Source organism: Myzus persicae, unplaced genomic scaffold (genome assembly GCF_001856785.1).
Source record: "Myzus persicae strain clone G006 unplaced genomic scaffold, MPER_G0061.0, whole genome shotgun sequence".
NCBI classification, from domain to species: Eukaryota; Metazoa; Arthropoda; class Insecta; order Hemiptera; family Aphididae; genus Myzus; species Myzus persicae.
In genome coordinates, this window is record NW_019104474.1 from 1 (window position 1) to 11,357 (window position 11,357).

At 32.8% G+C, this 11,357-nt stretch overlaps 4 protein-coding genes across 4 annotated transcripts; all 4 read right to left on the reverse strand.

Moving 5' to 3' along the window:
- Nucleotides 1–2,623: 2,623 nt before the first annotated feature.
- LOC111042407 lies at nucleotides 2,624–4,084 on the reverse strand. Its single transcript, XM_022326999.1, has 3 exons — nucleotides 3,878–4,084; nucleotides 3,354–3,803; nucleotides 2,624–3,283 (listed from the first exon to the last, which is right to left on the reverse strand). The coding sequence occupies exons 1-3, from the start codon at nucleotides 4,082–4,084 to the stop codon at nucleotides 2,624–2,626; spliced, it is 1,317 nt and encodes a 438-aa protein (XP_022182691.1).
- Nucleotides 4,085–5,696: 1,612 nt separating this feature from the next.
- On the reverse strand, nucleotides 5,697–6,179 carry LOC111042408. Its single transcript, XM_022327000.1, has one exon. It carries the CDS (start codon nucleotides 6,177–6,179, stop codon nucleotides 5,697–5,699), a length of 483 nt encoding a protein of 160 aa, XP_022182692.1.
- An 84-nt stretch (nucleotides 6,180–6,263) lies between these two features.
- LOC111042409 lies at nucleotides 6,264–7,427 on the reverse strand. Its single transcript, XM_022327001.1, has one exon. The coding sequence runs from the start codon at nucleotides 7,425–7,427 to the stop codon at nucleotides 6,264–6,266; it is 1,164 nt and encodes a 387-aa protein (XP_022182693.1).
- Nucleotides 7,428–8,874: 1,447 nt separating this feature from the next.
- LOC111042413 lies at nucleotides 8,875–9,995 on the reverse strand. Its single transcript, XM_022327004.1, has one exon. It carries the CDS (start codon nucleotides 9,759–9,761, stop codon nucleotides 8,892–8,894), a length of 870 nt encoding a protein of 289 aa, XP_022182696.1. The 5' UTR covers nucleotides 9,762–9,995; the 3' UTR covers nucleotides 8,875–8,891.
- Nucleotides 9,996–11,357: the final 1,362 nt, after the last annotated feature.

The following is an 11,357-nucleotide window of genomic DNA, read 5'->3' on the forward strand; positions in this document are numbered from 1 at the left end:
ATCTTAAAAAGTCGAATCTCAAAAAATTAATTTTCAACTGGTTAGAAACTCATTTAGACTAGTGTTTATCGTTTATGTATATTATAATTCATGTATTTGTTTGTTTATTTATTTATATTTTTATCAATTATTGTATTAATTACTAGATTTTGTAACTATCTACCATCATCACAAGCTTGCTTACAGGTGGTAGATAGATTCATCTTATTATTATATTATTGTAAATTTGCTCTTTTTGAGCTATGTATAATTTATTATAATAAATGAATTTAAAAAAAAAAAAAGTGTACACTCATGACAGATATTATTATATTTTGTTATGCGTTTACTGAAGTGTTTATCTTGGAAAGTGTTAGCTTACACAGTTATACACTGATTGTTTTAAAAAAAGTGTGGGTTTGGTGTATACCTACACTATGCACATGGCACACAAACAAAAGTGTAGGTATCAGATTTTACTTCGACCTATGCTCAAATCAAAACTGTCAATTCGCACAAAATCAGTTTTATACAAATCACTCTTAAGGCCAATCTGGGCTAATGGCATGCAAATTTGGGGCTGCGCCAAACCTTCCCAAATCCGAGCTCGAATCAACTCAAGCCTACCAATCAATCTTTCTCTGACTTATAGCCTCAGCTCCATGGCATTTAACAGTGTTGGGCAAAATTTTATCTAGATAATTATTCGAATAAATATACATTTGAATGATATTTTTATGATTGTTCGAATAAAAAGTTATTCGAATAATTTTTGGTTATTTTATTTGATTTAACATAGTTGATAATCAAATCATTTTTATAGATGTAGCTACTGTCGTATATAACATATCATACTGTAACAATACGATAAGTTTGTTGCATGACACCTATATATTAATTAAAAAACCAACATTGTCAACACACATAACTGTAAGGCCTATCGCCAACAGTGGCGCCACTAGACACTCGGGGGCCCTAAAGTCATGCATAACCGATTTGGCTGATTTTTTTTTTTGTTGTGTTCGTAATTAATTAATATTAATAAGAATGAAGGACAATTTTATGAAAATTCACCAGAAAGTAGATAATCTGGTACAGTAGTGGCGTTACCTGTTAAATCATTTTTAATGGGCAGCAACAAAGTGCAAGGTTGAGCTAGTAATTTCATAAAATTAAAAATAATTTTTGTAAACTATTTTTTTTTTTTTTTAATATTATACATTTATAAAATAGAATCAATATTAATTAATATTTCTGGAGATTTTTGTAAAAAATCATCTTCAAAATGCCCTACAAAATATTGAGAAAAAACAATAGAAGAGAATATCTACTCTTGATAGTAAATATATAGCACATAATATAATCTAATACAATTCAGATTTCAGATGTGCCAATATAAAATATACACTGAAGTACAGTTTATTTTTTTATATACCTATCATCCTTGCCAACAGTTCAATACTTATACAATATATTAAAAATACAAGTTTTGATGTTTATAAAAAGGACTTGGATTCTTTAGTCACCTCGACTAATTTCTAATTATTCTTTATTTTTATAAATATAAACAATATCGCATACAAAATTACCTAATTAATTATAACATTTTGAAGTTTTATCAAATAAAAAAACAATTAATTAGTTAGGTGGCATATAATTTAGTTATTAATTATTTTAGCATTATATATTATATATTTATAATATTTTATAAATTAATTAAGATATAAGTACCTCCTAGTAAGCAGAAGACATTTAATGTATACAAATATTATCATATTTTTGAAAATATGTATACAAAACAATATATATATATATATATATAGTGAATATCATCTAGGCCACTGTCATATATGAACAATGGTACCTTTAATATAAATAAATAAATAATGCATGAAGTGGACTGTATAAATGTATTATTGTAATTAATGCATAATATAATTTAAATATAACAATCACAGCTATGTAAAGTAAACAATAATTCATGATTGCCAAAAAGCAGATACAATTTATAACTAACAATTAAAATGTAACCTTAGATGGTTAAGCGCACGGCCTGTACAATAATTTAATAAATAACACTGAGCTCGGCAACTCTTACCTATGTTAACTGGTTGATGACAGATACAAACAACACCAACTCACAATACAATCAATAACCATACACAATTGATACAACAAAATGATCACCCTAAAACTAAAAAATGATAAATTAAGAAGGGAACATGACAATTTAAACCGAACAATAAATACCAAAAAATGAAGAAAACACGTGACTTCCCACTGCCGAGCCCCATAAGAAAATCACGAACATGAAAAATCAATTGAGAAAAGGTATCAACAGTAAAGATTGATGAAGAAAAATGTGTTATCACAACCGAGTCTTTACAATGCCGCCAACGTTAACTGGCAGTGTGATCGTAGCCTAAACATCCTCCCCCCCCATTGAAAGTATGGAACCTTTCAATAAACATAAATATTTGGAGACACATCCGCAATGCATATTTGAAATATTCACATAACACAGAACATTGACATAATATACCTAAAACAAACAAACAAAAACATAATATAATAGCAGACAGTAACATACAATAGTAATGTGAACAATAAATCCCTTTTAATTCTTAAAATATATCCTTTGAAATTATAACAAACACTGATCTGTCTCCTCTTCTGCAACTGTTGGTAGAAGAGCAAATCGTACAACTGGACGTTGGTATTCACTTCCGTTTCCCATACGAATTGTAACGACACGAACCACATTGTCATTACCAGGATGAACCGTCAGCACACGGGCAAGTTTCCATTTGAGTGGTGGTATGTTATCCTCTTTGACAATAACCAAATCACCCACAATTAAGTTTCTTTGAGGTTTCAACCATTTGTTTCGTTTTTGAATTTGTGGCAGATATTCCTTGCTCCATCTTTTCCAGAACCATTGCATTTGGGATCTGACTAAGGCATATCGACGCAATCTATTCTGAGGTATAGAAGTAGAATCTAGTTCAGGTGGTAAGAGTATGGGACCACCTACTAGAAAATGTCCAGGCGTTAGAGCTTCAAAATCTGAAGGATCGTCTGCTAGAGGTGTCAACGGTCTTGAGTTTAAAATGGCTTCAATGCGGCAGAGCAGATTTTCAAATGTTAATAAGATATTATTTGTCATTTTTACTAAATGGGTTTTTGTCGATTTAACTGCGGCATCCCATATGCCACCAAAGTGAGGCGCTGCTGGAGGGTTGAAATGCCATTTGATTCCCTGGTGTGCCAAGTTTTCTGTGATTGTACGCTTTCCACATCCAGCCTTAAAGTATAATGATAGTTCTCGATTTGCACCAACAAAGTTTGTTCCATTGTCTTTTGATAGCCTTGACTCTTCTTATTCCACTTTTGATCAGGATGGGTTCGCAGAAGTCAACACCAGTACGGGAAAAGGCCCTTTGAATTGATATTCTGCTTCGAAGTATAGGTGCCATTTGTGGATGCAGCATATTTGGCTTAACGCGAAAACAGATATTGCACCGATGATAGGTTGCACGAGCTAAACTTCGCCCACGTAAAGGCCAATATTTCAATTGTATGTTTGCAAGTAGACCTTGAGGTCCAATGTGTAATAGTCCTAAATGCATTTGTTCAAAAATCATTTTTACAATTTTACCCTTAGACGGGAGTACAATAGGACATCGTCGCTCATCTGAAGCATCGAGGTAACTTAATCTACCACCCACGCGCATAAGACCATAAGCATCAATAAATGGGTTAAGCAATTTTAGTCGACTATTGGAGCTCACTGATTTAGAATTTAACAATAGGTTTAATTCAGCCTTAAATGCCATAAATTGAGTATAGCGAAACCATAGATTCTTGGCACCTTGCAACTCATTGACAGTGAGCAAACCTGTTGACGGTCAGATATTTGATCTTTATGTTTGTTGGAGTTGTATACAAAACGTAACATGTAAGCGGTGACACGTACCATATGGTTCCACTTTGAAAATGTATTGAGTGGATACTCATTTACAATTTGCTTTGATATCTGAAGTGCCAATTTGATTGGTCTTACTTCAGGTAGTTCACTTAAAATTGATGGGTTACATGAAGCCATGAAGTACGACTTTCAGAGAGCCACTTGGGTCCATTCCACCACATTGTACATTTTAATAAATTATAAACTGTTTGTCCACGTATTATAACATCAGTCGGGTTACTTTCTGGAGGCACATGATGCACTGTGACTTGTCGGTGTTGTCTAGAATTTGTGCGACTCGGTTAGAAACATAAGATTTGAGTGGTTGAGTACTATTAATCCAGGCAATTACAATAGACGAGTCTGACCATAGCACAATATCGTTTTTATTTACATTTATGTTCAGTTTCTCGAACTCAGAACTGACTTCTGTGATTAATTCACTTAATAATACAGCACCACAGAGTTCTAGACGCGGTATGGTAGTTGGATGAAGCGGAGCTACTCTCGACTTTGACACATACAGTGATGTTTGAAGTTCACTGCTTTAACACCGAGTTACTATGTATACACACGCACCGTATGCCTCTTGTGAAGCGTCACAGAACCCGTGGAGTTGGATTGATGACCAGTTGCTTGATAACACTAGACGAGGAACGACTAACTTATCTAATGCGTTTAATGACAAATAAAATGATTCCCAGCGTTGACGCATGTCTTCAGACAATTTAGTATCTCAATCAATCTTTAACATCCATAATTGTTGAACAAATATTTTTCCAGAAATTAAGATTGGTGTGATGAAGCCAAGTGGATCATAAACTCTATTGATATCAGATAACAATGTGCGTTTTGTCATATTATTTGGTGGAGTCCATGGCTTCAATGTAAAACGAAAACAATCTGTGGTGGGTTGCCACATTATTCCTAACATACTAATTGCATCGTTTTCACCAAGTTGTAATACATGATTGGGATCACTATCAATATTTGGGAATTTATTGAGGATTTCTGATGAACTTGTACGCCACTTTCTCAATGGCATACAGCCACTATTCAACGTGTCTGAAACATCTTTAAACAACTGAAAACATTCTTCTGCTGTCTCCGCACCAGTGAGTAAATCATCAACATAGAAATCATCCTTTATAGCTCTTTGGGCATTTTTATTTGGAGCTGTAGAAGCCACTTCAACCAAACAACGTGTTGACAAATATGGAGCTAATTTCGTTCCATAGGTGACCGTACGAAGCTTGTGAGCCTTTAAAGATTCAGCGACACTTGAACGATACCAAATTCTTTGTAGCTCACAGTCCTCTGGATCTACTAATATTTGACGATACATCTTTTCGACATCAGCAGTTAAAGCTATTTTATGTAGTCTAAATCTTAACAGTATAGAACATAAGGAAGACTGTACTGTAGGTCCTCTTAGCAAAATATCGTTAAGCGATAACCTTGAACTGGTTGGAGCTGATCCATCAAAAACAACCCTTACTTTAGTGGTGATACTGTTTTCCTTGGTGAAAGCATGGTGAGGTAGATAATATGTTTGTTTGTCAGCATTACTATTGTTCACTAGTTCCATATGTTTCATATCCAAGTACTCTGACATGAATTTGTGGTAAGCAATACTAAGTTCTTGGTCTTTGGTTAAACGTTTTTCTAGATTGTAGAAACGTTGTTGACCCATGTAGCTAGACTCACCAAGAGCCTTAAATTGATTGTTCAATGGAAGTCTGACAACAAATCACCCGGAATCATTCCTGAAGTGTGTGCTTTTGAAATGTTGTTCAGCTTCATCTTCTTCAATTTTACGAGTACTTGATTTGCATGCAAATAATGAGAGAGCTGAACTATTAGATGTGTCATGGGTACAATTACAAGTGACTAACTTACAATGCTTAACGTCATTATTCAGTACCTTTCCAGTGAGAATCCATCCAAGTTTCGTTTTGTGGAACATTAGACTTTCTGAAACCCTTACTCTTTCTCCACTAAAAAGTGTGTAGAATGTTTCTGCTCCAAGTAGTACATCTATCCTTCCTGGTGTATTGTAACTTGGATCGGCTAGTTGTTCATTTATCGAATATGGGATCTTAGACTGATCTAATCGTATAAATCGAGATGGCATATCATTGGAAATAGACGAAAGCACATGCAGTTCCAATGAGACGCTGTAATGTTCAAACCGAGAATACATGATCAACAGTCTTTGTACACTTGTCTTCATGGAATTAATACTAACTATCGGCAAATAAGAAATTGATTTTGAAAGACCAAGATATTGAGCACAAGCATCAGTGATAAAGTTGACTTACAACCTAGAGTCCAATAAGGCTCTACTGGGCTGAAGATTTCCGACTTCGTCCTTAATGTACACAATGGCTGTAGCCAACATAATCATGTCTCCTGATACATGCATTGCTTGTGCTATACCTTTAGTGGCACACAGAGCACTGCTTGTGTTTGCAATAGGCTCAACCTCACTAGTGGATTTGTTATCATTTTCAAAACTTTGGTCTAAGTGCAATTTTGAGTTATGGCGTTGACCACATTTTGGACAACATGGGAATCTGCAAGCACGTTCTTGATGATTGACATAAAGACAATTGAAGCATAATCGATTTTTTAACACAAATTCACGCCGATCTACAAATGTCAACTCATTAAATCCTTTACACAAATACAATTTATAGGTTTCACTGCAGAAAGGACACTTATGTAACATAGTCGATTTATCTGATGGTTTAGTGAAAAATACCTTTTTTTCTTGCAACTTAAAACTGGACTTGACCATAGACTTTTTTATGCTTGTAACACCATTATTGACCTCTCCTGCCTCATAAGCAGCAATCCGATTAAATAAAAATGTTTTTATTTCTTCGTACTCAGGTAGATCCTTCTTTTTGTATTGAAGATGCCATTCTCCTACAGTTGCACTATCCATGCGATTGCAAATTAAAGTCACCAGCCAAGCATCCCAGCTTTCAATTGGTTGTCCTAATGCCTGCAATGCATTAATGTTAGATGTAATGTGATGGTGGAGTGCTTGCAACTCAGTTGCTGATGCTATTGAAAGATTTGGAGTATCAAATAGAGCCCTTATGTGAGATTGTATTATTGCACCTTTATTTTCATAACGTGATGTTAACGCATCATAGGCCTGTTGATAATTTTCGTTTGTTGTCGGTATGACAACATCACTGGCCTGCCCTTCTAAACAAGACTTGAGATAATGAAAACGTTGAACTGGAGCTAAACTTTGATTGTTGTGGAACATTGCATTAAACGAATCAATGAATGACGTCCATTGTTGCCAATCCCCACTAAATTTTGGAGTAGCGATAGGTGGCAGTTTTATATTGCTTGAATTTACATGTGTAGATAAGCTACTGTACGATGGACTGATGAAGTCTGATTTTTTCAATTCCTCAGATTCTAAAATGTATAATAATGATGATTTAACATCATAGTACATTTCTCTAAAGGCTGTTCGCTCCTCCATTCACAGTTCATTTGACTTGAGCTCGAGATTTTCAACAACTGCCTGGTATGGACAACGGTACCTTTAATATAAATAAATAAATAAATAAATAATGCATGAAGTGGACTGTATAAATGTATTATTGTAATTAATGCATAATATAATTTAAATATAACAATCACAGCTATGTAAAGTAAACAATAATTCATGATTGCCAAAAAGCAGATACAATTTATAACTAACAATTAAAATGTAACCTTAGATGGTTAAGCGCACGGCCTGTACAATAATTTAATAAATAACACTGAGCTCGGCAACTCTTACCTATGTTAACTGGTTGATGACAGATACAAACAACACCAACTCACAATACAATCAATAACCATACACAATTGATACAACAAAATGATCACCCTAAAACTAAAAAATGATAAATTAAGAAGGGAACATGACAATTTAAACCGAACAATAAATACCAAAAAATGAAGAAAACACGTGACTTCCCACTGCCGAGCCCCATAAGAAAATCACGAACATGAAAAATCAATTGAGAAAAGGTATCAACAGTAAAGATTGATGAAGAAAAATGTGTTATCACAACCGAGTCTTTACAATGCCGCCAACGTTAACTGGCAGTGTGATCGTAGCCTAAACATCCTCCCCCCCCATTGAAAGTATGGAACCTTTCAATAAACATAAATATTTGGAGACACATCCGCAATGCATATTTGAAATATTCACATAACACAGAACATTGACATAATATACCTAAAACAAACAAACAAAAACATAATATAATAGCAGACAGTAACATACAATAGTAATGTGAACAATAAATCCCTTTTAATTCTTAAAATATATCCTTTGAAATTATAACAAACACTGATCTGTCTCCTCTTTTAATTAATTGATTTATGAAACATTGAGAACATAAATATCGCAAGATATTTCGAAAACAGTCGGTCATAGAAGTATTTATTTTTATATACACTAAATCTAATATTAAATTATAATGTATTTATATTAATAAATTGTGCTTAACAATGTTATTGAATTTTTTAATCTACCTTTTATTTGGATACACGTCAAAATATCGCGGCAATATTGTCGCAGTAAAAATATCGTGGCAATATTATCGCAGTAAAAAAATAGCAAAGTAAATATGTCGTTGATACAAAAATATCGCAATATATATTATAATACAAAATTATAAGTACAGTCATATATAGTTAATAATTTTATAATTCATAGCGTTTTGTTTTCATGACAATTTAAGTAAAAAAAATATTATAATACAAAATAACAAGTACAGTCATATATAGTTGATAATTTTATAATTCATAGCGTTTTATTTTCATGACAATTTAAGTAAAAAAATATTTTAATACAAAATAACAAGTACAGTCATATATAATTAATAATTTATAAGTTAAGTCATGTATATAATTTAAATTTAATTTATATTTGTTGGTATTGGAAATGGTGTGATATACCACGTAAGTAATCGTCCACTGATCTATTTTTATAGTCATCACATATTTTTTTTAGTTTTATTGTGGAATCTTTATATTTTTTTTTCTTTGGTGATTCAAAGACTGCAGTATATTGTTCAATTTTAAAACGATTTACACTTTCTTCTTTTTTTAATGCAGTTATGAATGTCCAAATTGATGGATGGTGCGCACTTAGCATAGAATTAAAAGAATTATGCCAACTTTCGACCGAATTGTTTGTTCGTGGAATATTATCGTCTAACATTGAATAACAATTCCAAATTTTAATTGAAAACAAAGGGGCTCTTCTAGTTCTACGATTAAGTCTACCGATCCATGTATCTTCAAAATAATCAATTAAATTTGATAACATTTCTTGTTGGTAAAATTGAGATTCGACTAAAGTTTCAAAGGCGGACACTACATCATTTTCTGGAATATAAGCAAGTGCAGCTAGTTTTCTCAAATTAAGAGCAAAATCGGAATCGTTTGAATATTTGGATTGTAATCCGCTGGACTGAATATGTCGCCAAATACTTTGACATAAATGAAAAAAACAGCCCTTTATATCGACTGAAGGAAATACACATTTTGCAGCATTCATTGCACCTTTTTCGAAATCGAACATAATAGATTTTGGACTGAGTTGTGGATTCAAGGTTTTTAATGCAAGGAACATACGTTTATAAGTCTCTTCTTTCTTATTTGGTAGTAATATATATGCAGTTGGTACGACATTTGAATAACTAACTCCGTGTATCGTGTAAAGTTGATGAAAAATATGAGGTGAACATGAAAAAGTGCCATCCGCTAACCAATGTTCACATATTTGCATTAACTTTAAATTTGTTTGAGTTGTAAAAATTAAAAACCTATCATGGTAACCGTCATAATTAACACTATCATACTGTAAAAAAGTCTCACCACTTGTTGTTTTCCTGTACTCGTCTGGTATTTTAAGATCATTTAGTGATTTTGGAATAGGCGGAGCACATATTTCGATTTTTCGAATTCGTTGAACGGTAAGCTTTAATTGATTTAAACTCGGTAGTTGTCCCGCTGCGCTTTGTGTAATCTATAATATTATGTAAATTATTGTCTAATAAAATAAAAATATAAAATTATGATTATAAAAATGTGTAATAAAATTTACTTCAGATGTTATAGTTCCCACAACACAGTGAGTTGTTAGTTGCGTATTTTTTGCAGTTTCTTTTAATTTTTGGATGGCCTTTTTGCTTCAATTTTGCCCATGTCGGGAACGTGATTATTATGATCGGTTGTATGAACAACAACTTCACCTAATGAATGTAAACGTCCACGGCATTTTTTTTGTGGTATATTCCAAACACCTCCAAATGATTTTACCTGTTGTTTCACTTTCGCGTTCTTTTTGGTACAAAAAAGATTTATATTTTAGTATTTTTCCACCTTTTTGGTTGGTAATATACTCCATGGTGCTGGCTGTGTGCTGTGTTATATTACCAAACGAATACTGTCGTGTGAGGGCGTTCGTATACGAAACAAACAAATTATTGTTATCTTCTAAATAATAAATTCTGCGATAATAATGACGCGCGAGATTATTGGTTTGCTATGAAATGAACCGCGACGTTATTTCCGCGATATTATTACCGCGACAATATTGTCGCGATAATTTGACGGGACACCCTTTTATTTACCGTATACTTTTGAAAATTAATTTGTAAATAATAACTTTTAGGATTTATTCGGTGTTTCCAAAGATTCTTTAAGATCAGAAATGATGGTTATCAAAAATGTCTTGAAAGTTAATGTTGATTTGGAAGTTCTGCAAAATCACTTAAACTCATTGAATAGTAAACAAATCTTTCCAAATTATAAATTATTTAATGTAGCAATAACTTTGCCAATCAATTCCGCTACTTGTGAAAGGTCATTTTCCACAATGAGGAGGTTGAAAACATGGATGCGATCAAAAATGCTCCAAGAAAGATTTAGCAGTTAAGGGATAATTAATATTGAAAAAGACATCAATATTGATAGCGTCTCAGTCTTAAATGACTTTGCCAAATCCAACAGAAGAATAAATTTAATATTGTAACCAATTATCTAGTTAATAATAAATATAATATTATGTGCATTAATAAGTAATAATTTTATACTCGTAGCTAATAAAAAAAAAAAAATAGTAATATTTTTATTTGGTGTGACGTGTGAAAGGGGGGGGGAGGGATTTTTGTTGAATATATTAAAGAGCTTGAGCCCCCGCCAATGCAATTCCCTATTTGCGCCTATGAGTGGGAACGTAGCCTAAACATATAGACTACCTCTATACTTATTTACTTGTACTTGTATATTTAATTTCAATTTTTTTTTAGATGAGCCACTCGGGTATTGTTTCGACTACATCATTGTTATGTAAAACAATTTTTATTTTGTATCTACACCC

Coding starts and splice junctions, on each gene's coding strand:
- LOC111042409 (XM_022327001.1), bottom strand. CDS start 7,427: ATGTACTATGATGTTAAATCATCATTATTATACATTTTAGAATCTGAG.
- LOC111042408 (XM_022327000.1), bottom strand. CDS start 6,179: ATGAAGACAAGTGTACAAAGACTGTTGATCATGTATTCTCGGTTTGAA.
- LOC111042413 (XM_022327004.1), bottom strand. CDS start 9,761: ATGCAAATATGTGAACATTGGTTAGCGGATGGCACTTTTTCATGTTCA.
- LOC111042407 (XM_022326999.1), bottom strand. CDS start 4,084: ATGGCTTCATGTAACCCATCAATTTTAAGTGAACTACCTGAAGTAAGA. Junction 3,804..3,877: donor AAATATCTGACCGTCAACAG/GTTTGCTCACTG, acceptor ATGGCATTTAAG/GCTGAATTAAACCTATTGTT. Junction 3,284..3,353: donor TCAAAAGTGGAATAAGAAGA/GTCAAGGCTATC, acceptor TTATACTTTAAG/GCTGGATGTGGAAAGCGTAC.